This window comes from Channa argus, chromosome 20, assembly GCF_033026475.1.
Source record: "Channa argus isolate prfri chromosome 20, Channa argus male v1.0, whole genome shotgun sequence".
Lineage (NCBI taxonomy): Eukaryota > Metazoa > Chordata > Actinopteri > Anabantiformes > Channidae > Channa > Channa argus.
Window position 1 is genome coordinate 1686332 of NC_090216.1, and position 25905 is coordinate 1712236.

At 42.0% G+C, this 25905-nt stretch overlaps 2 protein-coding genes across 7 annotated transcripts in view; both read right to left on the reverse strand.

The window, feature by feature from the left end:
- Nucleotides 1–102: 102 nt before the first annotated feature.
- cep131 (centrosomal protein 131) lies at nucleotides 103–16808 on the reverse strand. Of its 3 annotated transcripts, none has more exons than XM_067487546.1 (30): nucleotides 16649–16808; nucleotides 15568–15764; nucleotides 15362–15456; nucleotides 13650–13761; nucleotides 13097–13224; nucleotides 12592–12696; nucleotides 12335–12514; nucleotides 12132–12249; nucleotides 11909–12025; nucleotides 11541–11733; nucleotides 11363–11457; nucleotides 11134–11247; nucleotides 10851–11019; nucleotides 9719–9813; nucleotides 9429–9608; nucleotides 9113–9304; nucleotides 8696–8833; nucleotides 8455–8580; nucleotides 8231–8347; nucleotides 7944–7973; nucleotides 7035–7137; nucleotides 6072–6273; nucleotides 5468–5575; nucleotides 4677–4794; nucleotides 4475–4549; nucleotides 4236–4378; nucleotides 3789–3966; nucleotides 3512–3708; nucleotides 2765–2825; nucleotides 103–2668 (listed from the first exon to the last, which is right to left on the reverse strand). In XM_067487546.1, the coding sequence occupies exons 2-30, from the start codon at nucleotides 15751–15753 to the stop codon at nucleotides 2597–2599; spliced, it is 3747 nt and encodes a 1248-aa protein (XP_067343647.1). In that variant the 5' UTR covers nucleotides 15754–15764; nucleotides 16649–16808; the 3' UTR covers nucleotides 103–2596. The 3 variants fall into 3 exon arrangements, with proteins under 3 accessions (XP_067343647.1, XP_067343644.1, XP_067343646.1); XM_067487543.1 differs by lacking the exon at nucleotides 16649–16808 and adding an exon at nucleotides 16263–16601; XM_067487545.1 differs by lacking the exons at nucleotides 7944–7973; nucleotides 16649–16808 and adding an exon at nucleotides 16263–16601.
- A 201-nt stretch (nucleotides 16809–17009) lies between these two features.
- The window catches only part of rnf213b (ring finger protein 213b), a 33958-nt gene continuing 25062 nt past the window's right edge, over nucleotides 17010–25905 (reverse strand). For 3 of the 4 annotated variants that reach the window (XM_067487539.1, XM_067487540.1, XM_067487538.1), the window contains exons 48-65: nucleotides 25674–25775; nucleotides 24868–25104; nucleotides 24054–24135; nucleotides 23918–23952; nucleotides 23724–23827; nucleotides 23500–23644; nucleotides 23249–23414; nucleotides 23059–23153; nucleotides 22692–22940; nucleotides 22124–22256; nucleotides 21953–22036; nucleotides 21090–21273; nucleotides 20631–20832; nucleotides 20470–20547; nucleotides 20085–20282; nucleotides 19095–19184; nucleotides 18438–18616; nucleotides 17010–17940 (exon numbers count right to left, since the gene is read on the reverse strand). In XM_067487539.1, coding sequence (XP_067343640.1) covers nucleotides 17802–17940; nucleotides 18438–18616; nucleotides 19095–19184; nucleotides 20085–20282; nucleotides 20470–20547; nucleotides 20631–20832; nucleotides 21090–21273; nucleotides 21953–22036; nucleotides 22124–22256; nucleotides 22692–22940; nucleotides 23059–23153; nucleotides 23249–23414; nucleotides 23500–23644; nucleotides 23724–23827; nucleotides 23918–23952; nucleotides 24054–24135; nucleotides 24868–25104; nucleotides 25674–25775 — 2502 coding nt within the window. In that variant the 3' untranslated portion in view covers nucleotides 17010–17801. The remainder of the gene's footprint in view (nucleotides 17941–18437; nucleotides 18617–19094; nucleotides 19185–20084; nucleotides 20283–20469; nucleotides 20548–20630; nucleotides 20833–21089; nucleotides 21274–21952; nucleotides 22037–22123; nucleotides 22257–22691; nucleotides 22941–23058; nucleotides 23154–23248; nucleotides 23415–23499; nucleotides 23645–23723; nucleotides 23828–23917; nucleotides 23953–24053; nucleotides 24136–24867; nucleotides 25105–25673; nucleotides 25776–25905) is intronic. The other variant, XM_067487541.1, reaches the window with a different exon arrangement.

A 25905-nucleotide genomic window follows, 5' to 3' on the forward strand; every position in this document is an offset into this window, starting at 1 on the left:
GGTCTGGGAGAGCGAGGGATGATGAGAGGGTGGGGGACAGAGACAAACAAACATCTGTCTGTTATTCCTACAAAAGAACAGAAATGAGGAACACTGTGCATCTTCCATACAGTCTTTGTCTTTTATTCTCAGTTTACTGACAGATCAGTCACCGTCTTCTTCACAGTTTCTTTCACACCATCACCATTGATAAACGGTAAAAACTTTAAAATCAGAAAATAAAAAACGATGCATTCAAGAGCTACGTGTTTTTTTTTTGGGGGGGGGGGGGGTTACACGTGTAAAACAAAACAATGACAGCTGGAGGGGTTTGTATACAAAGTTACAGATATGAAGGGAGAGTCACTGTGCAACTGTGATTGTGTGTTTGACATCGGGAGGGTCGTCTCAGGTCAAAATGGGGTTAATGGTGGCACACACCCACACAATGGCGAGGCTTATTGGCACTTGTGGATGGGCATGCGCGAGGCATTCAGACTCACATCGCCGCCCTCTCGGCTCCCAGGCCAGCAGCAGCCCTCATCTGCTGTGCCAACAGCGGCCGTGCGGTGAGAGGCAGCACACTGTGGTGCCTCTGGATGGGGGGGGGGGGGGGGCTCAGAGTGACTCACAATGAATCTCAGTGGTGACACACATCACCCACTTCTGTACATATAAAAGACTCCAATTTAGGATTTGTTTTACACACGGTTGGAATTAAGTGTAATATTTTGTGTGATAATTAACAAGGTTATTCTACACAAACCCTAGATGAATCTCTACGCTACTTTACACTTCATATGAACTCGTCTCTAATGTCACAAAAGCCTAAAATACTGTGTTTACACCATCTGAAAATGTTTTATTTAGGACAGTTACAGCACTGCCAAGTAACTGTTGAGTGTTCTTCACTATTACTTCAACTCTCTGACCTTTGTGTGAAGCACTAACAGCATAAGTACAAGGTTGTGTATGAGTATGTGCTTCATTAGAAAATAAATAAAGAAAAATAGAGAATAAATATATTTCTAAGCTTTTTCACAACATGTTGCTCCTAAATAACAGGCCTCACTTCCAAGGTTTAGAGTTTCTCTCTGCAGCCCAAAGTCTAGTTACAGCCAATCCATCCCCACACACACACACACACACACACACACACACACACACACACACACACACACACACACACACACACACACACACACACACACACACACACACACACACACACACACACACACACACACACACACACACAGAGCTATGGACCATTGTTTCTGAAATCTTATCCACAAAGACTGTCTGTGTCTCTACAGATGAATTGGGAAGAGTGAAGACTTTGAAAAAAATTAAGCAAAACATTTCTGAGAGAATTACACTCAACATCCGTAGTTTACGTGTGTGTGTGTGGGGGTGGGGGCGGGGGGCTCTTTTCTCTGCTGAGCGTGGAGCGTTTTTGTCACAGTGCAGCTTCTAAATCAAGCTGTGCGCAACCAGGACACGGCTTTTAACATACCTCTGGTCACATGCCTCGTGCCCCCTCAGCCCTCCTACCACCCTGCTCTGTCCCAGCTCGGCTTTCCTAATCCTACACACACTTTCTGTCTTCATTCTTTCTCCCTTCTACTCTCGTCCTCTCTTTTCCCTATTCCCTTGCATTCTGAAGCTTCCGATTAATTTGCCTTTGACCTCAGACAAACATCATACTTTCATTTTCTGTTTACATCTTTTTTCTTTGAGCTAAAAAAACATCCTGTTTCTACAGACGCTCTACTTTCAGTCTGTAACCAGTGTTAATGGATTACTTCTAACCTCTTTGTTAGACACAAACTTTGGTTTAAGACACATAAAACAAACAGTTCAAAGCTGGTCACAGGGCAGAGAGAGGGAGAGGTTACACATCCTGTAATTACCTCTCCTCGAGGGGGCACTGGGACAGAACACATGATTCAACACATGAAAGGGGGCAGAGCATGACTCGTGCAGAAGCTCATACTGTAACTTGGATGCTGACAGAGCTGAGTCCTCCAGAACAAGCAACCCCCACCCTCTTCCCAGATTACACCACAGCACACGCCTGAGCTGGTTACAGAAACATCTGGAACTGGTCTGTGGGGGACATGGAGGCATTCCTGGTCCCACTGTCTGCAGCAGGAGGAAGGGAGGGAGGAGGGGGTCAGTCAGTAAAGACAACTTTAGAGATCCTCCTCTTGCCAGGGGGCCTGGTGGTTCAGTGCTAGATCATTGGGTTGGGATACAGAAGCCCGCAGGTTTGAATCCTAAACCATCAGATGTGCCCCCACCCAGCCACGTAGGAATAAAAATGGGAGGGTAGCCGAAAGCCTCTAATCTTTTTCATCCTCCTGAGAAGGAAGAAAATTGGAATTGGAATTGGATAGGGTGGGGGGACTACAGCAGGGCCCAGTGCATTTCCCCATTATATTTTTTTTTTTTCAAATGAGGTAGGACAATGTTCAGTCACTCATTTAACCTTCTGAAGTTCCACAGGTTCATACTTGCAGCAACAACATGCAAAGGAGAAAAAACATCAGGCTGGGGCTTGAGTGACACAATGGCTTTGAGGGGGGAGTCACGTATAACCAGGACTTCCTGTCTTTCACTTTTGCAGCAGCTGCTTCCTCTGCTGCTCCCACAGAGCCTCCAGATGGTCTGCCCTCTTCACAGCAGCCTATCAGTGGAGAGAGAAAGATGTACACATGCTGTCAATCATTTTTCCACAGCTCTGCATTATTTATCGTGCTCTGACAGAAAGACCCTGTCTCACCTCGTGCTGCTTCCGAAGATTATTGACGGTTTCTTCCTTCTTCAAGATGGCCGACTTCACTCTGGCAAATCACAGAAATAAAACAAAAAGTATGTTAAAAAAAAAAAAAAAAAAAGATCCCTCACTAGCTGATGGTTTGATAACATGATTCTTAACTAGCTAGCTAACTTGTTAGTTGGCGAATATTTGATTTGAATCAATTTTAATGCTTGTCAACAGGAGTAAACACATGGCACCGATGGTTCTGACTTGGTGACGTTTCCATTTATCAATCAATTGAAATAAATTGTTAAAGATGTGTCGATCTAATATTAGTACAAAAATGTTTTGTCTATAGTTGCTAAGAATCTTGATAGTTGCAAACACTTTCATACATGAAGTAAACTACTTACATGGTGGAAAGTATTAATTTTCATAAGGAATCCAAAAGATCTCAGCATAGCTTCGACATAATGTGCCCTATTGGCAGAATGCATTACTTCATAAAAATCTCATGGATGGATATAATTAATTCACTGACATCAGTTGACAAATGGAAACATTATGATGCTTTTTATCATAAACAAACCTGAGTTGTATTCCTTTACAAAAAGCAGCCTAGCTTGGTTCAATATGGCGGCGACATTGATGTACATTCCAGCTGCCAATGTGGTATCAAGGTTTATATGTCTGAGTATGTTGTGTGTGTGGATGGAAAGCTGAAACAGAACCATGTTCATTTTTAAATGGATAATCTTGTTCCCTTACCGTTGATGGACTTCAGCCAGCTCCTCCTCCTTCTCCCTGGTGATCCTCTCCACCTCCAGCCGCAGCCTGGCTCGGATTTCTGACACCTCCACTTTCAGTCTGCGATTTTCCTCCTCCGTCATCACCAGCCGATCTGCAAACTCCTGCCTTATAACCTCCGCCAGGCTACGTCGCTCCTCCGCCAGTTTGTCTCTTGACTGAGGAGACAAGTCATACAAATTGAGTGGACAAGATTTATGGCACCACTTCTTTTCACTACTTGCCACTTGCCTCTCACCTGTGTGATCTCCTCATTCTCCTGTTCTTTTTGTTTGAGCATAGCCTGTAGTCTGATCAGCTCTCCTTCCGCCTCCATCTGCTGCTTCCTCAGCTCTTGTTGTTTCTCCACCGCTGCCCTCTCAGAGCGCTCCAGCTCTTTGAACTCAGCCTCGTATTTCTCTCTCACACGCTTCACCCTGAGGACAGTGTGTATTAAGTGTTAGTGTGGATCTAGACTTTTGTATTATTTGGTAAAGTCACTGTTCTCAAACAAGAATTATTGTCCAACCAGGAAAGAAGAATGTCCAACATTCTTTTTAGAGGATAAAACAAAAAACACTGCTTTATTTGCGGGCCCACAAACATTTGCAGCTGCAGAAGTCTACAGTGTATGTGCACAGTGGGTGTCGCATTCTCTTCATTGGTGTTAAGGGGTCAACACGAGAACTACAGGGAAAGCACACACCTGTTGTCAGCTGCTCTTTCGCACTCCTCTTTGTCCTTGCTGGTCTCCTCCTCCAGTGTCCAGATGGCGAGCTCGATCTCTTTGTCGCGCTCTCGTCGCAGCTCGTCTTTGAGCTCACGCTCGCGGCTCAGGAGCCACGCCTCCTAGAGAAAAACAAACACACACATGACATGCATGTCGCCCGCCCTGCCTGCACACACAGCCACATACATCTTGAGTGTTATGTTATGTTAACAAACCTCTTTTTTCTTGTAGTTTTCCTCCCACGTCTGCCTTTCTATGTCTAGACGTTCTTGTAATGCCTTAATCTCATTCTACACCCACAATAAAAAAAAAAAACAAAAAGCAGATATAGATACTTGACAAATTTGTCAGACAGCTGCTTTGAAGACTAAGTTAAAGTCTAAAGTGAATGATGCTGATTTTATTCTGCCTCATCACCTGGTGTCTCCTCTCCATTTCTTCTCTGGTCTTGTCCAGCTCCTCTCTGAGAGCTCGTCCTGCTAGAGAGTTGTTCTCCTCCAGCTGCCGGCGCAGATCCTCCAGCTCAGTCCTCTGCCTGCAGTGAAGGCACAAAGATCAGAGCAGAGCAACGATAATGTCGATATGCATCATCTGTAAAACTACTGTTGAGGCACCCAAGCTTTTAGGCTGTAACTGAAAATAGATCCTACAAGGCCCAAATAAAGACAGGTGACCCAGTCACTCTTCTCTTACTGATCACTTTGCAGACAGGAACACATCATTGGTTTAGGATGAAAGTTTGCAAGGAATAATATGAAATAATATATAATCAGGGTATAAATGCAACATTGAGAACAATGGCAGATTATAGGTTAGTCTGCCTCTGCCTACTTTAAATGGCATTTCATAGAGCCTTACATCAGCCTTCTAAAGGTCACTCGTTTAACAGCTGAGCAGCTGAAATAAGTTGTTTATATATTCCCTGCAGCACAAACCCTTGCACAAATGTTAGTTAATTAGAATAACTACAATAACATTTTCTTTCATTTTGCTGGGAGCAGTTTCTTACTTGCAAGTCGCTGCAGTGCAATTATTCTTCAAGCCTGTTCCTAATCAGTGGGTTAGCATTTTTAAATCAGACTGAAAAATTACCCAACACTGGACTGGACAGCCCTTTAATTATACAGATGACAGTATTAAAACCCTTTGCACAGTATATTCCGATATTTTCCTGCTGAGAGTGAAAAGCTGACGACCTTTGACCTCACCTTGCAGCTAGCTGGGCCAGCCTCTCTTTCTCATCAGCCACCTCCTTGTAGAGACGCCTCCTCTGCTGCTGCAGGGACAGCTCCTCCTCCTGAAGTTGCTTTTCATATCTGACACACACAAAAACGTAAGTTAACAGAGATAATAACTATTAGATACTGGCACAGCGCGTATAAGTGACTGATTAACAACTTTTTGCCTTCCATCTGCCACAGTCATTAATGCAAACAGTGTGTTCCTGCAATAAGCAGCCTCTGTCTCTCACTCTGCACCTTTCTTCGTCTTTTGCTTTTCAGTGCAGGCCGCATGATTACAGTGCTTCCAAAAATAGTCATTAAGAGCATGTTGAATAAAGGCCATCTCTCTCTCTCAAGTTCCAATGCATTAAGGTACACAAAGTAGTGTGTAGAGAAGACTGTGCAGTTGGATGTTGTGAAGTTTTTTTTTTAAAGCCTATTATAAGCTGCCATCTACTTTCTTTAATAATTCAGTTCTTCTTTTTTGCACATTGCATGAAGTGCCCATCAAAATACAGTTATCAAAGAATCTTGTATGAAGAATTAAACCAACATAAAACAGAAGAGGATGTCAGTATGACATGCCTACCTCTGTTTGGCTAGCTCCCTCTCTCTCTGACACTGCTCCTCCTTCTCCTTCTCCAGCTGCTGGCGGAGCTCCTCACACTGGCGGACATAACGCTGAGCCGCCCGGTCATCGGCCTGCAGCAGCTCAGCCTCATGCAGTGTCCGCAGCTTCTTCAGCTCCTGTTTGTGTTTAGATATCAGTTTCTGGATCTCTGGCTCTAGACCTGAGGGAAGAGGACAAGGTGGAAGAACAAAAAACGGTGCATGTGAAATATAGCATTGGCAGCAATTGTGGCTCACTGTATTTAACCTACCAAAAATCGGGATGGTTATTAAATAATGACTGTGGACTTTTTATAAGTCAACTTACTGAAATGCTGAAATGTCTTACTATTTGTGAAAACAGGGAATCTGCCTCAGCAGTGACTCAGTAAAGAAATACAAAGAAATTCTGGGTTCTTGATTGCTGTGACTGTACAGAGATCTCATCAGCACTGGATGACAACTGTCTGTGACCTTTCAAGGAAACAGCTCACCACTGCTAGAAAACCTGGAAACTGAACTGTGTCTCTTTGTTCATGTTTTTAACAAGCCAGAAAATACACAAACCAACAGTTTCATTTAGTTTACTAGCTGGACGGTTTTGTAAGGGCACTGGAAAACCGCTGGAAGCTTGTTATTGATTTCATAAACGAATTAGTGAAATCTTTCTGTGTAAATGTTTGATGAAGAAATCAGCTTTTAAGGCATTTGTCTCCACAGTTAAAAGGTAAATGAATGGTGCCAGAGCTTATGCCACACAACTGATACTATAAGATGCACCCGCACAACAGACAGCTAAGTGGTAAATTATAATGTGCATAATGAGAACAGACAGAAAATACAGCTAATACACATCCTTTGCATGTTTATGACCCTCAACAAAACTGGTTAAGGTGCTTTACTGCCAGATTTCTGCTCCAAGATGAGGCTTTGTCTGCTTTACCTTTGACTGTGATCTCTTTGATCTTCTTGGTTTTCTCATCAATCCACTTCTCCCGTCTGATTTTCTCTGTGGCGCTCATTAGGTCTTTTAACTTCTTGATCTCCTGTGGAGGGAGGATGAGTTGGTAGATGTCACAGTGAACTGGCACAAAAGTGAGGGAGGCTGCTGATGTTCAAACAGCACAGTGTTTGTCTGTGATTACAGGCACAATCATATTTGATATTTCTTTCTGGCAGACAAAAACAATCTCCAGAGTGTGTAAAACTTTGAATGCATTTTAATAGATCAAATATTTAAATGAAAATCAGTCCACGTGCAATAAGAGGAAGATGAGAGTTAAAACAAACAACCTTTCAGTCCCAACAGGAATTTATCATTTATGATTGCAAAATTTAACAACGAGCATAAATTAAACCAATCCCTGTGATTCTGTGCAACCTTGCCATTTTGTCCAATCACAACAAGGCTGCTACAAATTTGACTTTTTCCTCTGTATTGTCCCTGAATGCCTTATATGTTTGGTGCAGCACCACTGCTGAAGAGAGCTAGCTAATACAATACGTGATGCTGCCTTCTAAAAGTAAAGCCTGCACACAGTGGGCAATGTTAGGTCACTTACAACAAGAAAAGGAATAACAAATATCTGGGATATTATAGAATTTGTGGGCCGAGAAACCAAAAAAACTCAATTAAGAAAAAAAAGTCAAGAAACCCTGGAGGGACTGTTATGTGCACCGAAAAATGAAAAGTAATATAGAGTTTGAGATAAATGAGAAAAGACTAATGAAACTCACATGCAGACAGACTGTCCAAGAGATGTTATGTGGGACAATCAAATGAAAAAAGGAATGAGAGAGATGAGAGATGATCGTGCCAAGGATGAACGGGTTAGAGGAGGAAAAAAGTTACCTCACACAAGGGACCCAAAATTTGCCACACCTAAAGCCAGGGAGAAGACGTCCACAGACAAGGACAGAAGAAGAAGAAGAAGAAGAAGTAGAACAAAAAAGAAAAAAGAGAGTTAAAAGCAGCACTGCAAGAAAGCAAGTCACAGTCACAACAGGCAAAGCAGAAGAATAGAAGCGGAGATTATTTGCAGTGCCAACTCGGAGGATAGATTGCTGATAGATTATTAAGAATTTATAGAAATGTTATATTTTTTAATTTTTGCCTTTGTGCTGATGGGAAAGTCTCACCATTTCATGCTGCTCCTGCATTTGTGCAATCTTTTTAGTGTACTTCTGGTCCACCTGCTTCAGCTCTCCCACCACCCCTTCACAGCGCTCACTCAGGGCCTTTTTATCATTTATCAGCTGAAGAATGAGAACAGGATATTATACAGGGAAGAAAGGGGAAAAACTGAATGTATTTGTTTTGGAAGCAGGTTGCAGCCTGGGTTACACAGTATTTGTGAACCTACCTGATCAATGAAAGTGAGGTGTCTCTGAATGGTGGCTTCGTACTGCTCCCTCTGGAGCTGGAAATTACGTTTCAGCTCCTTCTCAGTCTCTTTCACGTGTCTGACCGTCAGCTCCCTCTGCTGGGTCTGAAAGAAAGGAGACGAAGGAGACAGACCTTCCTAAGCTCTGTGTATCATCAACAGCAGCTACTACACTTCTTTCCACGTTGAAATGTTCTGGAACGTGTGTGCGTGTCCCTACCAGTGCGGCCTGCAGCATGTTGACCATGCGTTTCTTCTCCTCCAGCTCCAGTTTGATTCTCATCATGGACCCTGTAACTTCAGCAGCAGTGGCTGACGCCTGCTCGACACCTGCCAGCTCCTCCTCAGATAACACAGCCTTAGTAACAGAAAACTCATTTAGCATAAATTTTGCCTGCATGTTTTTTACTAAGACATTCACAAATAACAGGATAAACATGATCTGACATCAGACAAATTCACATTTAACTTTACTTTCTAAATGATCACAACTTCTTAGTAGGGAAAATGAACAATTATTACCCCCATATTAAGACTTTCCGCATTAAAACTGGTCAGTGACACAAGGCTGGTCAAGAGAGTCTATGTCGAAAACCTGCTTCAGCCATAAACACAAAGTCAAACCGTAGACACTGACCTCTCTGTGTGATCCTGAGGTGACTGAGCGAGGTCTCTCCTGTTCAGACTTCTCCATCTCATCCAGGAAGCTCATGATGCTCTGCAGCTTGGCCTCAGAGAGCAGGGCACACCCATCTGGCAGCGCAGGATGGTGGCTCAGTTGGCCATGACGCTCAAGGTTGTCGGTGGTCAGAGAGTTTGTGTCCCCATCCTTTAAGACAGAGTGGAGAAGCATGTCTCAGTCAAAGGCATAATTATATAAATATGATGTCTTTCTGGACAAGCAGATGAAGATGAGCAGTAAGCAACTACGACATTAATAATTCAGGTCTCACTTCATCTATCCAAGCGTATTTCTCTTTGCTGTAGCACTTTGGCTCTGACAGCCTTTCCGGCTCCTCCTCTAACAATTTCAGGGTGTCCAGCAGCTCGTTGAGGGTGGTCTTAGACTGAGCCCTGCTGGATAAAGCACCCTGTCGCTGGTCCTCCACACTCACCGACCTCTGCAGGATCTCCTGGAGCAGAGGCATAACAAACATGTTTATACTAGGATATAAAAGGAAGGTGGTAGGTGGAGTATTCGTTTTAATTCGTTTTAATTACGGTGGCATTTTCAGGTATTTACCTGGGAACACTGGGAACCTTTGTGATTCGACAAAGTTGGGGAAACAACCCTGAAGCTCAGCTCACTGACATCAGCCACAACATTCAAATTGGAGTCTGTGGAAATATAACCAGTAAAGCTATCATACATGCATATTGTCATGTCATGTCACAAAGGCTACTTTTAGAGATGACGTCTGTTTTTTAGGCTAACACGTGACTTAGCATCACCCCGTTTCCTTAACAGTACTCAACTAATTTTTCCACAAATATTTGAAATATTGCAGAACATAGGCTCTGTGACAGACACAAGACTCTGATATTTTTTTGATAGTTTTGTTCAGCGTGATAATCTTCACTAATAAACGCTGCTTTTATGACATTTGAAGCTTAAATACAATCAATTAAAAGCTATTATTAAGATAAAACCAACTTCAAACTAATTTCATTTAGTGCACAAACCTCCTCTACAAAAAGTCTTGATGGTGAGTACAAATCAAATAAAAACGTAAAGACTGATTAGTGGGAAGATAAGTGTCTGTTTGGTGTGATGTTTATTATTCCCAACCTACTCAAATCCTATAAAATTAAGTAATTTGTGTGAGTTTGAATTAAAACGTTTTGTTCAGCTCTCAAATCAAGATGAAATAGACCTTATTTTGGTGACTGTAGCACATGGTGACGACCTTACTGATGGCCGTCAGGGAAGAAGCAGATTCTTGCTTGTAAGTTGATTTTAAAATGACCAATAGTCACTAATTTCTCAAGATCACCTTTTTAAATGACCAACAACAGCTTTCTACAATTACCTGACATCTCACATCTTGTTGACGCATGTGTGTCTGGGCTGTTGGTGTCTGTACACACAAACTGCTCTTATCCACTGATCGTAGTGTTTTAAATTAATTTGGATGTAATGCAAAGACACGCAAATTCTTTAAAAAAAAGCATGTGTGAGGTCAATTATGTCATAGAATATAACATGAAAATCTCATGGCGTTGTGTTAAACACAGACCTTATTTCAGGCATTTAACCAAACTCATTCAAAAGACCTATAGACTTTCGGACATGGGAACCAGAAGTGCAAAACTGTTCTCTTTCTGCACTAACTCCAACTGCACTCTATAATGTCATGCTTTAGAGCCCCACAGACCTGTGTTTTTAGCTTTCACATCTGTGGGTGACATTGGGCTGTTGTTGCTTGGTGAGGCAGGAGTTCTGTTGATCGGGGAAATCTTGGGTGGCTTCTTGCGTCCATTCACACCAGTCTTTCTCAGGCTCTCCACCTCTGTAACTTGTTCGGGCCTCTTCTGGTGCAGCTTCTGTACCAAATCACCAGAGGAATAGAGCTGTAAACCACGCTCTGTGTAATCTGACTGGGTGTGTACATGGCTTTGACCCTAAACAAAGGTATATTACAAATCATATGTGTTCACCTGGGTCCCAGCGAGGCGGGCTAGACGGGTTTTTTCTTTGCGGATTGATTTTCTGTCATTCTCTTGATGCTGCTGCTCCAGAAAAATAGCTTCCTCTGCCCTGTCCTCCTGCTCCTACAAGAGAAATGAAATGCAGGGCTTTTAAAATGATGTAAGAAGATAAAAAGGAGAGAAAGAAAGTCATGTTGTGTTGAGGGAAGAGAAAGCTGTGGCCATAAGAGTTATTTACCTGGGAACACTGAGAGCCTCTGTGGTTGGACAATGCTGGGGAAATGGCTCTGAAGCTCTGCTCACCTATGTCACCCACAAGATTCAAATTGGAATCTTTGGAAACACAAAACCAAACAGTTAATTTATGTGGCAATGTTACATTAATTTACAAGATCACAAAGTGGATTTTCAAAGACCTGTGTTTTTAGCCTTGTTATCTATGGGTGACATCAGGCTTTTGTTGCTCGGAGAGGCTGGACTTTTGTTTATCAGGGAAGCCCTGGGTGGCTTCGGGTTTCCAGCAATATCAGTCTGCCTCAAATTTTCCACCTCCACCTCAGCTCCATATAGCACCTCTGCTGCTCGCTGGGTGCGTTTCTGCTGCAGTTCCTGTTTGACACCATCAGAGGGAGACATGGCACAATAAAATCAACATAGTCCAAGTCCCTTTGTGGATGCTTTTCATGATTTCAAAGGTGTATCCAAAGCAGGAGGGGACAAAATGTGCTCCAACTTTTTAGAATTGCAATACTGAAACAGATGTAGCATAATTATAGATGGGCACCTGGATGGCAGCAAGGCGGGCCAGACGAGCTTTCTCTTCACGAATTTGTTTCCTGTCTTCATCCTTCTTATGTTTCTGGTCCAGGCGACTTTCCTCCCCTGTTCTCTCCTCCCACTCCTAGAAGAGGAAGAGAGAGTGTTAATGCACCAATAAAAGAAAGAGTGAGAAAAAAGGTAAGACCACGGTGAATAAAAGATGAGGCAACCCAGGGGCAGATAGATACCTTTCTTTTAGTGGCAAGGATACGTTTGAGTGCTGCCTGGCTTGTGTGTTGTCTCTTGGCATGGCGTCTGTACCAGCGCTGGATGATGACTGCTGCCTGGTTGACCTGCTGAATAAACCTTTAAATGGACAGAACTGCTCTAAGTAACAGTTAACAACAAACACTGTGGAATAATCCCTTTGAAACAGTTCAGTGTCTCTAACCTTTCTGCCTCCTCCTCAGTGACCTCCCTCCTTCGAGGCAGGACAGGGCTGCTGGGCTGGGCCGACGCTGAAGCATTGTTGTTGGAGGTGGAGGTGGGTGAAGAGAAATTCTTCTGGGACTTTGTGAGGGAACCGTTCTCCAGTGACACCTCATCATTTGCTGTGGCCTTAAGGATGTTACTAAAAGAAGAAAAATCTTGTTAACAAAATCTCCATAATCATCTGAGGCAGGCCATTATTCTCACTTTGGGACATACTTAAAGGACGGTTTCTGGTTGGAGCTCTTAGGAGTGAGTGGTTTCTCAGAATAGTTGTTGTGTAAGATGGTGGTGACAGAGTTCCCTACACCTCCCTTGTTGCTCCTAGGGGAAAAGCAAAAAACAAAATGAACTTTTCCAGCAGAAAGTTCTGACAAAATTGTGCTGGCATTTACGTGAAGTACTGAGAATACCAATGCCACCCTTTTTTCACTTCACCCCCCCCCCCCCCCCCCCCAGGCATCACAGTAACTGATACTGGACATACTGACACACATTCTTACCATAATACAAACTCAGCCCACAGATTTTATAAAAGAAAAGTTTTCAGTGTGTGGGTTGAATTCCTAAAGGCAGTATCAGCTGCCATGATCAACAGCTATGAAACATGAGCACAGGTAGGAATCCTGAATGCAGCAGAGCATGCAGTCACCAGACGGTTGTTTGGTTTGTCCAAGCTCTAGGTCAACTTATTCCCTGTAGATGTGTCAGAGATGCTGCCCACCTGTTGTTGGCAGTGAATGTGGCAGCCAGAGCGATACCAGACTCTCTTTTCTTCAGGCTGGTGGGAGATTCCATGCTCCCAGTGCTGTGGGAGCTTGAGTGCTGGGCAAAAGCTCTGGGTTGATCATCCTTAAAAAAAGGAAACGCACTGTTGTTACACGACCTGATATGCTCATCCACTGCACAATTTGACCCCCTTTAAAATGGTTTCCTCTTGAAGTTGATAAATTGACTAATTATTTAGGAACTACTTTGTTAATTTGAATAGCTATTTAGATATTTTAGTGAGTAAAACACAAAACATTTTCTGGTTTCAGCTCCTCCAAGGTGAGGAGTTGTTGCTTTTCACTTAACAACCAAAGAAAATCATACATTACAGACCCCTTTACTATTTAATGACAAGTTGTAGAGATGATATGATCCTATTTCATGCATGTTAATTGGTAAAGAAATTATGGTTATTTGCAGACCACAATTTTAGCTTTCAAGAAAATGGTCTTTATTCTCTTTTTGATAGAGATACACAGTTGACATAAGTCCTTTTAAACAAATACCAAGATGTTCCAAGTTGTTCTGTCTGTTGGTGTTTTGCTGATGCTGGCCAGTTTCTTGCGCCCATCTGAGCTGCTGTCAAACAGGGCCAGGTAGTCCTCGTTCTGGTCCTGACTAGAGAAGAACACACGTCGGCAACAGGTTACAAACACTGGCCAATGCTGCATTATACTCAAACCAAATATTTATTAGTGGCCATAGAAACCACATCATTCATTCAATGTTATTCAATTCAACTATATTATCTGAATAGCTGGAAAGATAAAATCTAAGCTATTTCCATGCATAGATACCACTAGATTAAAAAAAACGTGTAATTCGGGATTTATGTGACTCTTGAAAAGGTTGGTAGCTGTAGGCCCAAACAAATATTTTTAAATTTGTTCTACTGAATGGGGAAAGCACTTTTAGCCCAAATTTTGCAGAACAAAATTTCACACAAAGCAGGGGCCTCACGTCTTGGCTTCTAGTGGCAGCTTTACCGATTACATGTTGTCCTGACAGCTGCAGAACTGAGGCTCATCTTCATCTCTTCATCCCCCCTAGCAGTGGAATTCAGTATGCAGCAGCTGACATTCTGGTATTGGGAATTCAAGTGTGGATTCCATGTAAATACTTGCATGCATATGTTGATCTCGATAGCTTGTCAGTCATCCTTCAAATAGCCTTACACACCAGCACCTCCATCATGTGGCACAGATTTAAGGCAACTTCCTGCTCTGCACTGATGTCTCTGCTGCAGCCTGACCGTGCTGGGTTTTGGCCTGCAAAAGTGTATAGCGTGGGGGTCTTTAAGGGGCAGGGGGGTGAAGCCAGCTGGCTAAATGAAAAGCAATCTGACAACACTATTCAGGCAGGGCATTCCTCTACTCTTTGCCTTACAAGAGAGTGATGCATGAAGGGAAAGAAGCAGTGGAGACAAAGAGGGGTAGTAGGTGACCCAATGACAGCCCTGAAAGACACAAAAACTAGGAGGGGGTCTTGAGAAGGTCTTCAAATTTAAAGCCCCACTGCTCTGTATCCTCAGAGGCCAAGAGGGGACGGGGGGGGGGGGCGGCAGCTGCTGGACAATGGAAACAGCGTGTGTGCACACACTTTTCCTTTCACTTGCTCGTGGTAGAGGGGGTAACCTGACCCTGAGGTCCCAGCCCACCCCCCCGACCTAGGACAATGCATGTCCCTGCATGCTGGGAGCGTGGTTACAGTCACCCAGCTTCCCTCCAACTTATTATCATGCAGGGGCTGGCGCACCACAATTCAATTGTCCAAACTGCAGAAGCTTCAAGGCTACCAGCTGTTGCTAGCTGAAGAGAAGAACTCTGGCTTAAAGAACAAAGACTCTAAACCACCCAGCTGAAATAAGAATAAAGCAAGCACAGCTTCAGAACTGCCTGACCCACAGTCATGCATGCACACATTCTTTTCTGTCACTTCCAAAAACATGGGCTTCGTATTTCAGCAGCATGTACAATATGTTGCGACTAAGGTCTTTTGATGATCTAAGTTAACGTTTTGCCTGAGGCTGTGCAGAGTTCTTGTATCAGCACATACTGTACTATATTAAGTTTAGTGTGTCAATGTCAATGATAAGGAATTAGTAATCTAATCTTGGAAGAATGGAGAATAACGTCTGCCTAGAGAAATAACAGTTATCTACTTATATATGTGTTATAAACAAATACAGTACATTTGTAACAAGCATGTGCGTTTGTACCTTAAACTGATGTTGCCCTGCTGATTAACTTGAGTGGTGCTGTTGGATCGCCTCAGGTTCTTGATTGAGCGGGATCCACCAAAGCTGGCATCGCTCTGTGGATTTAAAAGTGATTACACATTTGTTAGCATGGAGAATTCTGCTGGTTTTCCCATCCCCATGTCTTGAATACATTGCTACAAAAGCACACTGTGGACGTTACCTACCAGGGTGTTACGTTTGGCTTTGCTGTCACTAGCCACAGAAACCGACACGGACCGAGAGAAGTACTTCCCTGGCGATGCACTGCTGGGTCTTTTGGACATAGAAAGCTGGGAGCCTGACAAGCTGAGGTCCAAAGCGTCTCCAGAGACAGCTGTAGGGATGGATGAGGGGCCCCGTGTTGTGTGCATCTTTTGAAAACCTAGAAAAGAGTAACACCAGCTTGTCTACGAGACACAATAGGACACATAGGCTCAATCCCAGAGGGTTTAGCGTAAATGACCACAACAACAGGGGAAATAACAGCCACTTTACCCGGACTGTGTTGTCTCCCAGGGCAACAAACAACAAAACCACTCAGTGTTTTTGCTACAAATGGAGAACGAGATAAAACTAAAGCACAAATGACCAAATAGCAGTTGCTTAGTGCTGACTATTGTTCTGTGCTTTAACAGTAAACATATTATCTAGTTAGCTAGTATAACCTTATAAAATGCAGCGGTGCTCGGGAATATGGACTCGGACTGTGCTAAACATAAACCAAACATAATGACATAAGGCTATTTACACTGTGGCAGGTGCTAGTTAGCTCTGTTAGCCAACCTTCTCATATCTCCATCACGAGAAGCCTGACAGGTAAGTTATCGATAGGATACACAGCTGTCGTCGTCAAAAGTTACTTAAGGATTTATAAAATTACCTGCTTGCAAGATGTTGGTCCCGCTGCCGTTACCGTGAGCTAACACGGTCGTTACACAGATACTACCGCTGAATGAACGCTGGGAGACGGTTTTCCCAACGGATGCAAATCGGGACGATTTGCAACGTAACATCATTACCGCAAGAAAGCGTTAACGCTGCACGGGTTTGCTAAAATCACTGCCTCTGTTCAAAGAGTAAACTTAACTAGCAGTGAACTACACTGAAGTGCTAATATAAGTTGTTCTTAGAGAAAAACAATCTGTACTGTATTTCAAACGAAGTGCTGTCAGAGCACGGATTTTTAGCTAACGTCTCTCGCGACCATCCCATTTAAGCTTTGCAAAAACTAGTTGTCGAAAAAACAAGTTAACCTGCACTACTTACTTCACAATCCCGATGCCACCATTGCTCTAATACGCGTTCACAGCTTCGTTTTATTTCCCCCAAACAGTCCTCTGACAACCACTGAAAGTATTCCGTTGACTTCGGTGGACAAATACGGGGAACCAAGTAAACTGTTCCATCTCTGTGGTAACAACAAATGGAGGTTATACGCCTCTTCACATCTGTGATTGGTGGAAATAGAACTCCGTCACTTCATCCGTACATCTGATTGGCTGGGCGGGGCTGTCTGTCTACTGTACAGATTCCAATCCAGCAAACATAAACTTGTGGTTTGGTTGACCTTGCAAAAGAAGGCGTAATTCCAAAGTGACATTTTTCCAAGTTAGATACAGGAAACAAGTTATTTCATAGTGGATTTATTAATTGCTCCCTGACATCACATTAATAGATTAAAATAAGATGAATTAAAGAATCTCTGTCATTTGAACCTGGCAATTAAGAAATCTCAAGTTTTGAACATTTACAAAACATTCACAAAAAGGCACAATTAATCAGAAAGTATCCTATCACATGGAATCACAGATCAAAGAAAAATACAAAATAGGCAACATAGGAAAAGAGTACTCCATTCAATACTCAAATGTTTGTGGCTACAACACTTTAATTAATTTTTATTATCTTTATTTATATTTGTCTTTTAAGGTTTTTTGCACCTCTGGTTTTCTTTCTGTTGTAATTTGGGGTGTGTATTTTTAATCCCTGGGCACCTGAGCCAGGTGCCAATTCATCCTACATTTTTTTTTTTTTGTCCTTTCGATTTATCCTGTGACTTCAGGGTTGCTACAGTGGATCATTTTGTCCGCATGTTGATACAGTTTTATGCCAGATGCCCTTCCTGACGCAACCCTGCCCAATTTCTACCTGGCTTGGGACAGGCATTGCATGGCTGGGGTTGGGGATGGGGATTCAGTGTCTTGCCCATGGACACTTCAACATGTGGTTGGGAAGAGCGAACCTCTGACACTCTAACAACGGATCCACTGCCGCCCTTGTAATTCATACTACATAATTGTAATAATTAATTATTTACAGTAAATCTTAATTCGATTTTGTCCTATAAAACAGTAATTGCAGGAAAAAGTCTTTAAAAGTAAAAAAAAAAAGCCTGAAATGAAATCTCTGTTGAAATAATCTATCTTCTTTTAAACTCTACAGCTGCCCTCCACACGTCAGCTCCTTGTCCCAGAGTGATCTCCGTTGGTAAAGCCTCAAGGCCCAGTAGGGGTGGAAGCCCTTTCTGCTCCAAATGGACCTCTAAGGTGGACGTGATGCTGGACAAAGTAGGGAGTCAGGGAAGACAGAGAAAACAACTGTTAGCACTGCATCCATTGTTGTCAGCACAAGCATTCCTTTTCACTTCCCTGCCCAGCTGTCACTTCAACAGAAATGACCTGTGGCGGAGAGAATACAACTTAAGCTTCATTCCCCTGACAGATGGCTGCCTGGAGGGGTCACACTCTGGTCCTGGAAGTCAAAAGGCTCTAAATCCCAGAGGACAACCCCGGAGGAGACCTCCACACTTAACTGTGATTACAGCCGCCTGGAATCAATGGATTCCTTTAGACTAGGGAGGTATTCCTTAAACTGACAATAGACACACTTCCTACACTCATAAGCTCAAAGAAATTCCCGTTTCTGAACACACCCCTGAGGTGAACTGAGGAGTAAATACCTATAAGGTTTTTGGATTGTTTTACCATTTGCTGCACTAGCTTCTACAAAAAACAAACTTACAAATTGTTATTGAGTTGTATGTTTCACCACTTACTCCCAGTGTGGCTGGTAGCCCTCATCAGCCACAGCATTGCTCGTCTTCAGTAGCAGAATTTCATGCAGCTCCAAAGAGAAAGTGTCAGTATGTGTATTAGCAAGGAAACCCTTCAGCCCTTTCTTGTCCTGCTCAGACATCTTCTGCTGGAACTCTGCGGGGAGTTTCTGAAACGGGTCCTGAAATGTGACAATGAATTAGCTGTATTCCGAAAGATATATTTTTTATTTATATGTTCAGTATACGCCTGGATTCAGGTCTCTTAAACCTGGTTACAGTTCAAATTTTACCCCCACTAGCAATGTGGTTCATATTAGAAACTGCAGGGAAGACTAAATTCCTTAAACTCAGTTTTTATTGGGGTCAAGCTCGGGGCACCTGATTTGTCAGATGGCACACTTTAAACAGATTACAGCCCAGAAAATTTATCTCTGTGGTGTTAGGGGTCAGTCCCTGGTATCCAGCGGGGGTCACAAGTGAAAGTAATGACTTTAAATGATGTGGTGGCCATGAGTGGAGTTTCTCTCAAGGATTTAAGTTTGTAAGGCAACTTACTTATACACTGTTGTGACTGAAAATGTGGTTATTCTGTTCTAATACCTTTTTTCTGCCACATCCAGTAAATTCCTGGAATGGAATGATTTTATTGATACTTACTTGCTTCCTGCTCAGCATAAGCTCAGATTTCCAACAAGTCAGGAGCTGCCAGGTGAATATGCTATGTTCCAGTTTGCTCTCTCCAAGACTCTAAAATGAAAATGAAACAGACAAGTTTAATCTTTTTAAAGGAAATACCAGTGTGTTTTTGTGGGGGGGTGTAAGAATTACCTCCCGAAATGTAGGTCACGTGCATTTTACACTTTAGCCAACCATTGTTGAAGATTGGGTCACCAGTTTTATATGGATTTGACAGTGTATTATTTAATACAATCACTTATAATCACTTATTTATGTATGGCAGAATCCTGAAATGTCCACTGTGTGACCCACGGAACATCCCAAACACTGCAATGCATTTAATGCAGATTAAGTCAGTCTTCAGTGCAGTAAGGGACAATTCAAATATGAACATCTTTGGTTTATTTAGCTCTTAAATGATATATTTTAGCGTGTAAACTGCACTGCTCTTATGGTCCACCTCACAGTTGTTTGTGTTTTTGTGTTTGATGAAATAGCTGCTGCAACACCAACATTTCCCTTCGCCATAAACAAAGTGCTATTTAAAATGTTCCTTTTAAAGGGTTATGTCATTTGTGCAAATATAAAGAGTCTGCTGAGAGATTTAAAAATGTTATGGGAATCATTGAAAACCAAAGAGTGTCAAAACACCCAAAGATGCTTTATGTAAAGTGGTTTGGAGTAAATGGATTAAAACATGCAAATGTCTATTTTGGCTCCTCAAGTCTCAAGACAAGATCAGAGTGTATAATAAACTAATAAACTGTATTTACTTCCAAATACACAACCTCAATTGTTCAGGTTATTTTGTTGTATTCAGTACTTCATTAGTGGGAATTTCATACAAAGAACTCCAACAAGAAAAGGGCTGCTGCAACAGAGCACTGATCACAAAATGACATCAACCCAATCACATTTTTTGCATAGCAATGTGGCAATGGAAATAGCTGTGGGTCTGGAAGTTTCTACCTTGGCTACAGTGCTGGAAATCTGTGGGCCCATCTGCAGAGAATCAGTGAGGTAGGAGAGGAGCTGAGCCTGTGGATCCCCACCCGTCTTTCCAAGAAAGCGAAGGCCAGTCTCCACCGCAATCACAGCATCACAAACATCTGTGTATGAGCGCAGCACAGTTCTCATGGCAGTGCACACCGAACCCTTCAGCGGCTCCTATGGTACAGACAGAGAAACTGTCAGCAGGCCAAGAAGAGGAGGGTGGAGGATGGAATTTGACCTCCAACAAAAAAGGCCTCGCAAAATCCTAAAGGGAAGACTACTTTCAACATTATTTGGCTGACATTAGTCAGCTCCAGGTACTGGAACATACTAAAGTTTATAGGAACCTTAAAGCCCTTACCTGACAAATCTTTCCTCTGACCTCAGAAAGAACCACCGAGAAATCCTGCAGGTGTCTATTCAGGTACCTAGAGGTGTCCTGATTAGCAGAGTTGTGGTTAGCAGAGTGTTTGCCATTACCTGATACCTGCTTGCAGTTGTGCAATTAGTTTTGAATTTTACCGCTTGGATGAGTGGTTTTCCAGCCAGGAACCGGCGGGCTAGCTCCGTTTGGATCCTTCGCAGATCGTAGCTGCTGTCCGTCTCACCACCTTTCTTCAAGGTGTAGTGGCAGTGGGCTAAAACCAAAGGTAGCAGTTCTCTTTCAGGGTGGCACAGGGTCAGCTGAGTTTCCGATATTCTTTCTAAAGGAACACTGTAATCACTGGAGAAATAACACAATACAAATACATGCTCAGAGAAAATTCATCACAAGTCAGCGCTTATGCCATACACATATTTAAAATATAATTAATTAGAATCGTTACTTTCAAGTGGATGATTTTGTTTAGTTGGTAATTTTGCCTAAGGCTGGTGTTTGGACATCTTTTAGTTAATGTGTTTTCAGACAGCAGACTACAGTCTGAAAATCAACTCGTCCCAGCAGCCATTTGCAGTTGACTCCAGGGCTGGTGTACTGACCTGTCCTCCTGGTGGCTCACACTCCTGGCCTCTCTCACAAGGCCGTTGTGAGTCTCCGACAAGAACTCCACCAGAGTTTGGAGACACGATCCGGGCCCATGTCGGCACAGTGTGAGAAACTCCCCAGAGCTCTCTGTTGTCAGCTCCTTCTCACACGGTTTCACATCCACACCCAAGTCTGCTGCTGTACACACACACACACACACACACAAACAGGCAACAGGAGAAAGTAAGTGAAGTCAGGAAGTGAAGTGAGCATTTCTGACATAACACTTTGTTTTCTGTCTAAATTCAATCAGAAATTTCTAATTATGATTTGAATCCCTAATTATTCTTTTGAGATTCAGACACAAAATGTTGTATTCACAGTCAGAACTGTATATTCATTAAATAATAAGTGCATTAATAAACCATCTTTACTGTTTCAAATGCTAAATATCCGACAGTACCTTAAAAATGACCTTGAATAGTTAAAAATGCAAATCGAAACAATTGACGAAACAGTACAGACCAAACATTTCACTGTCATGAACCAAGGTGCTTCTGTGTTTATCAACTTTCATTTTACATGCCTTCAAATTTAAAGACAAATAATCATTTTACATTACATTTTAATGGCATAAGCATCCTCTTCTAAATTACCTTTAAATGTATTTGTATTGTATAGCTCACCAAGAAGAGAACCAAATGAATCAGTCACATTTTATTTTCAATCTATAGCCACAGTTAACACGGTGTAACATAACTTTACTTTCTCTATTGCAAAATGCACTCAAACACAGTTTATAACCTAAACCCAGATGAAACAAATAAACTGTTATAATTCTAAAGAGTTGGAGCTAAAGGTTGATGGAGATGCTCACAGTTGTTTGCCACCTCTGCTCTGAGGCAGTTCCACACTTTGATGAATCTCTCCACTCTCTTCTGCAGAATCTTCTTCTGGTATCCTAACAAATGTCATGAGAAAACTTTCATGTTTACAGTGGATAGTTCTTTATGGCTTTAGAAAGTGAAATGTACGTATGTAGATATACCTGCTGGTATCTGCTGCAACATCTGTGCTATAGTTTGAGGCAGTGAGCCTACCATCTGAGGAGACACCCTCAGCAGGTCTGACTGTAAGGCAGCCAGCTCAGGCAGATGATGCAACTGTCTCACACAGTGGATCTGGAACCAAAAACACATAAAGACCACAAGCACTGTGCGATTACCTTTTTCTCTTTAAAAACAAATGTTCAAATGAAGCGAGACCATTTCAGACAGTCTGACTTGCTTGAAACACAGATAAAGCACAATTTATCCTCCAAACAAAGCCCAAATATTAAAAGCAATGATCTATTTGCTCTGTATATTTTAATACGGATCTCAAACTACATCCAAGCAACATCACACATTTTTACTATTATTCAAACATTCTGAAGTATTTGTTGAACCCTGGTGGAGGTGAGTATGTTCTCTCTGAGCTGAACTCTTATTTGGTGTCCTCCCTGTGAGGATGAGTCCGTCACTTAAACAACTGTCTGATTATTCTCTATTTCCACCATCAGTCCTCACCCTGCCCCAGATCAGAATTTAAAACTTGCCCCAAATGAAAATAGGTACCTTCTTGAGGAACATGTTTAAAAGAGGGAAAGAGCCACGTTCCTGTTCTTCGCCCAGCAACTGACGGAATCGCTCCACTGTCATCATCTCGGGGAGAGTCCAGAAGGAGGAGCGATCGGTCGGGCAGTTGGAGGAGATGCACAACATCTTCCCAGGATCCCCAAAGAGAAGATTCACAAGGGGGCTTCCAACAAGTCCACCATCAGAGCTGATTTTGTTCTGAGCTTCAGCCAGATTCTTCTTCAAACGCTGACAAAAGATGCAGACAGAATAAATCAGACAGAATAAATCTGAATAAATAAAATAAGAAGAGCAAAGAAAACACAACTACATTCTCTTAAGCAATAAATACACAGCTCTTTCTTACGCGAAGCACTGGGTTGATGGTAGAATCACAGACAAGCTTCTCCCACTGTTGCCGTCCTTGTCTCGAGGACAGATCAGGTCTTGCATTGCGGGAACCTTTATCAACATTCAGAAGACTTAATGTCCCACATTTGTTACATGAACAGAAAAAAAGCAGCGTATAGAAAATTGTCCACAAAGTTAAATACTACCTGTAGCGACATCTGTGCTGGTGTTGAGGATCAAATGAACAGTTACTGCTGTGTTGTCCATGTTCTGATTCAATGTGTGGCCCAACACACTCATATCCTTTTCAAGGTGTTTCCACAGGAAGTTAAAAACATCATGTGGCCTCGGGTGGATCATGTCACAAACTCCCTACACCATAAAACAACAAGAGTGTTATTAAATATTAAATATTGCCATCATTAAGATATAACAATAATAATGTGTAAGGTCTCACCATCTGATTCTTTATTGCGCCTTGGAGCATGGTAAGGTGCGTAAGCAGCCTCAGGATGCCAGACTGAGCAGATGTCATCTCTCGTTCTGGGGCTTCAGACCTGCTATCAGCGTCTCCCAGTATGTGGCCTGTTCGAGTGCGATCACTGACATGAAGATGAGCACCAATCAAATTAAAAGCACAACTGACTGACTGAAAATAATGTCACAGACATGGTTTAGTACCTCTGGTTTGTTTGCGGACTAAACCCCTGGACTGGATTATGGTTTTCCCCACCAACTGGAAGTCCACAGTCTGCACATTTTGCCCTAATCACCGGTCTACCACACTATGGGACAATACAGACGCATATATTTATTTCATATTTTTGGCCATGCTGGATGTTTGACATAAACAAAACATGCAAAAAAGGTCGTACCTCCCCAACAAAGCATGGATGTCCGTTGGCACAGGCTGAAAATTATTTAAAAAAAGACATCACATCCTGTTGAAGTATTCACAAAGAATTGGTGACGACGAAAATAATTTTAAAGCCTCATAGTGAAAATACTTACTGTACATTTGTAGTTTTTTTTCTATCAACCACTGTCTGGCTTCACTTGTGTGATCATCCGGCATTGTTGGCAGAAAAGAGTTCTTAGAGGAAAATGTAAGTACAATTAGTGGTTAAAGGTTTTCAGTTCAGGAAATGTGCCAAATCAACAATTTAAGCAGTTCATCCTAGAATCCAAGTAGATGTTTGTGCCAAATTTTTAGAACTTTATTTTATACAGAAAAATTTGGACGGACACTCACATAAAAATTGAAACAACTTGATAGTACTGAAAACAATAAGCATTTAAACTATAATCCAGCTATATAATGTGTACAGGTCAGAATAGTTGTGAGAGAAAAAAAGTCGAGGTTGAAATCTGGGGCCTGAGACCAGACAATTTCTGCCAGGTGAACTTCATTTTAAACTCAGTTTCCATGGTTTCTAACATGGACGTTATGTTTTTTAAAATTAAAGAAATTCCTGATGATGATAATGTTACAAATTTGACAGTGAAAGTTTGTAGGTTCACTCAGAAAAATCTGAGGAAGATTATGTTTCACTATCAAAAGATTTAGAATAAGCTGCAATAACCTTGTTCCAAGATAAACATGTAGAGATTCAAACATCTACAACTGCACAGACAACGGAACTCACGCTATACTGTATGCTGAAGAAGACAGATGGATACAGTTGAAATCTCTAATAGAATTAGGTTGTGTGGTAGCGTTTTCGGCAGTGATCATGATATGTGCTCAGTTAACATTTTAAAAGATAGAAGTAAACATAATGCAAAGAAGAGCCCAGAATAAGAAGGGTCTCACCATCTTACTTACATTCTGAGGCTGGGATGCTATCTGCTGGAGAGGGGACAGCAGAGGATTTCTACTGAGAAGAACTGAGTCCAGATGAACCAGCAGCTCCAGCAGAGTTTGTCTCTGAGCTGAAACACCTGTGTTGATGCGGAGATTAGAGTCCACTCCACCAATGTGATTGTACAGCAGTGAAGTGCAGAACTGCCTAAACTCCACTGGTTTGACGTTTTTTAGGACATCTGTCAGTCTCGTGGTCTCCTGTAAGTTCATACAGAGCCAAAGACAAAAGGGTAAATTTACAACTTCAGAGTCAGGAAGTAGGCACTGAGCAGTATCTACCGTAACTACACCTTTATCATCCATTTACCTGCCTTTGTCTGTTTGTTATTGTTATACTGAGCGCAGTAATAATCAATTATAACAAAAGAAACAACAATATAGAAACACAAAACAGAGTTTACAATTAGATATATAATTTTAAATATATAATATAATGTATATATATAACGGCTGTATAGGAAGAACAATGAAAAAACAGAGTAGTGATTATGCAAACATTACAGTAAAGATGAGCCTTGAAAAAGTTATAAATTCAATTGTATTTGAATCTTTAACTATTTTCTTTTTTATGTTTGAGCATGAGACTAATCCTACATGTTGAATTACAGTGAATATAATACTGTATAAAAGCAGTTGAATGTAACATTATAACAACTAAAAAAGCAATACAACTTTGACCTACAAAACACAACATCAGCACCTTCCCCAAAATATCAGAACCTGACGAATATGACACAAATAGGCATTAGGCATCTTGTAACAGTGACCTGTGGCGAAAGATGTATGTTGGCATCAGGTGATCTGTAGAGGCAGGTGACAAGTCTGAACAAGGCCAGGGCCACGAGGCTGATCTGACAACCTCTTAGTTTCTACGGAGAAGGCAAAAAACAATCAAGGTGTTGGTTTTAGATACACACTTGAATACGTGTTAAGGAGAACAAGGACGCTTCCATTAAAAAAGCTTTTGGATTAATTTGTGGCCAGTATTAATGGGATTAG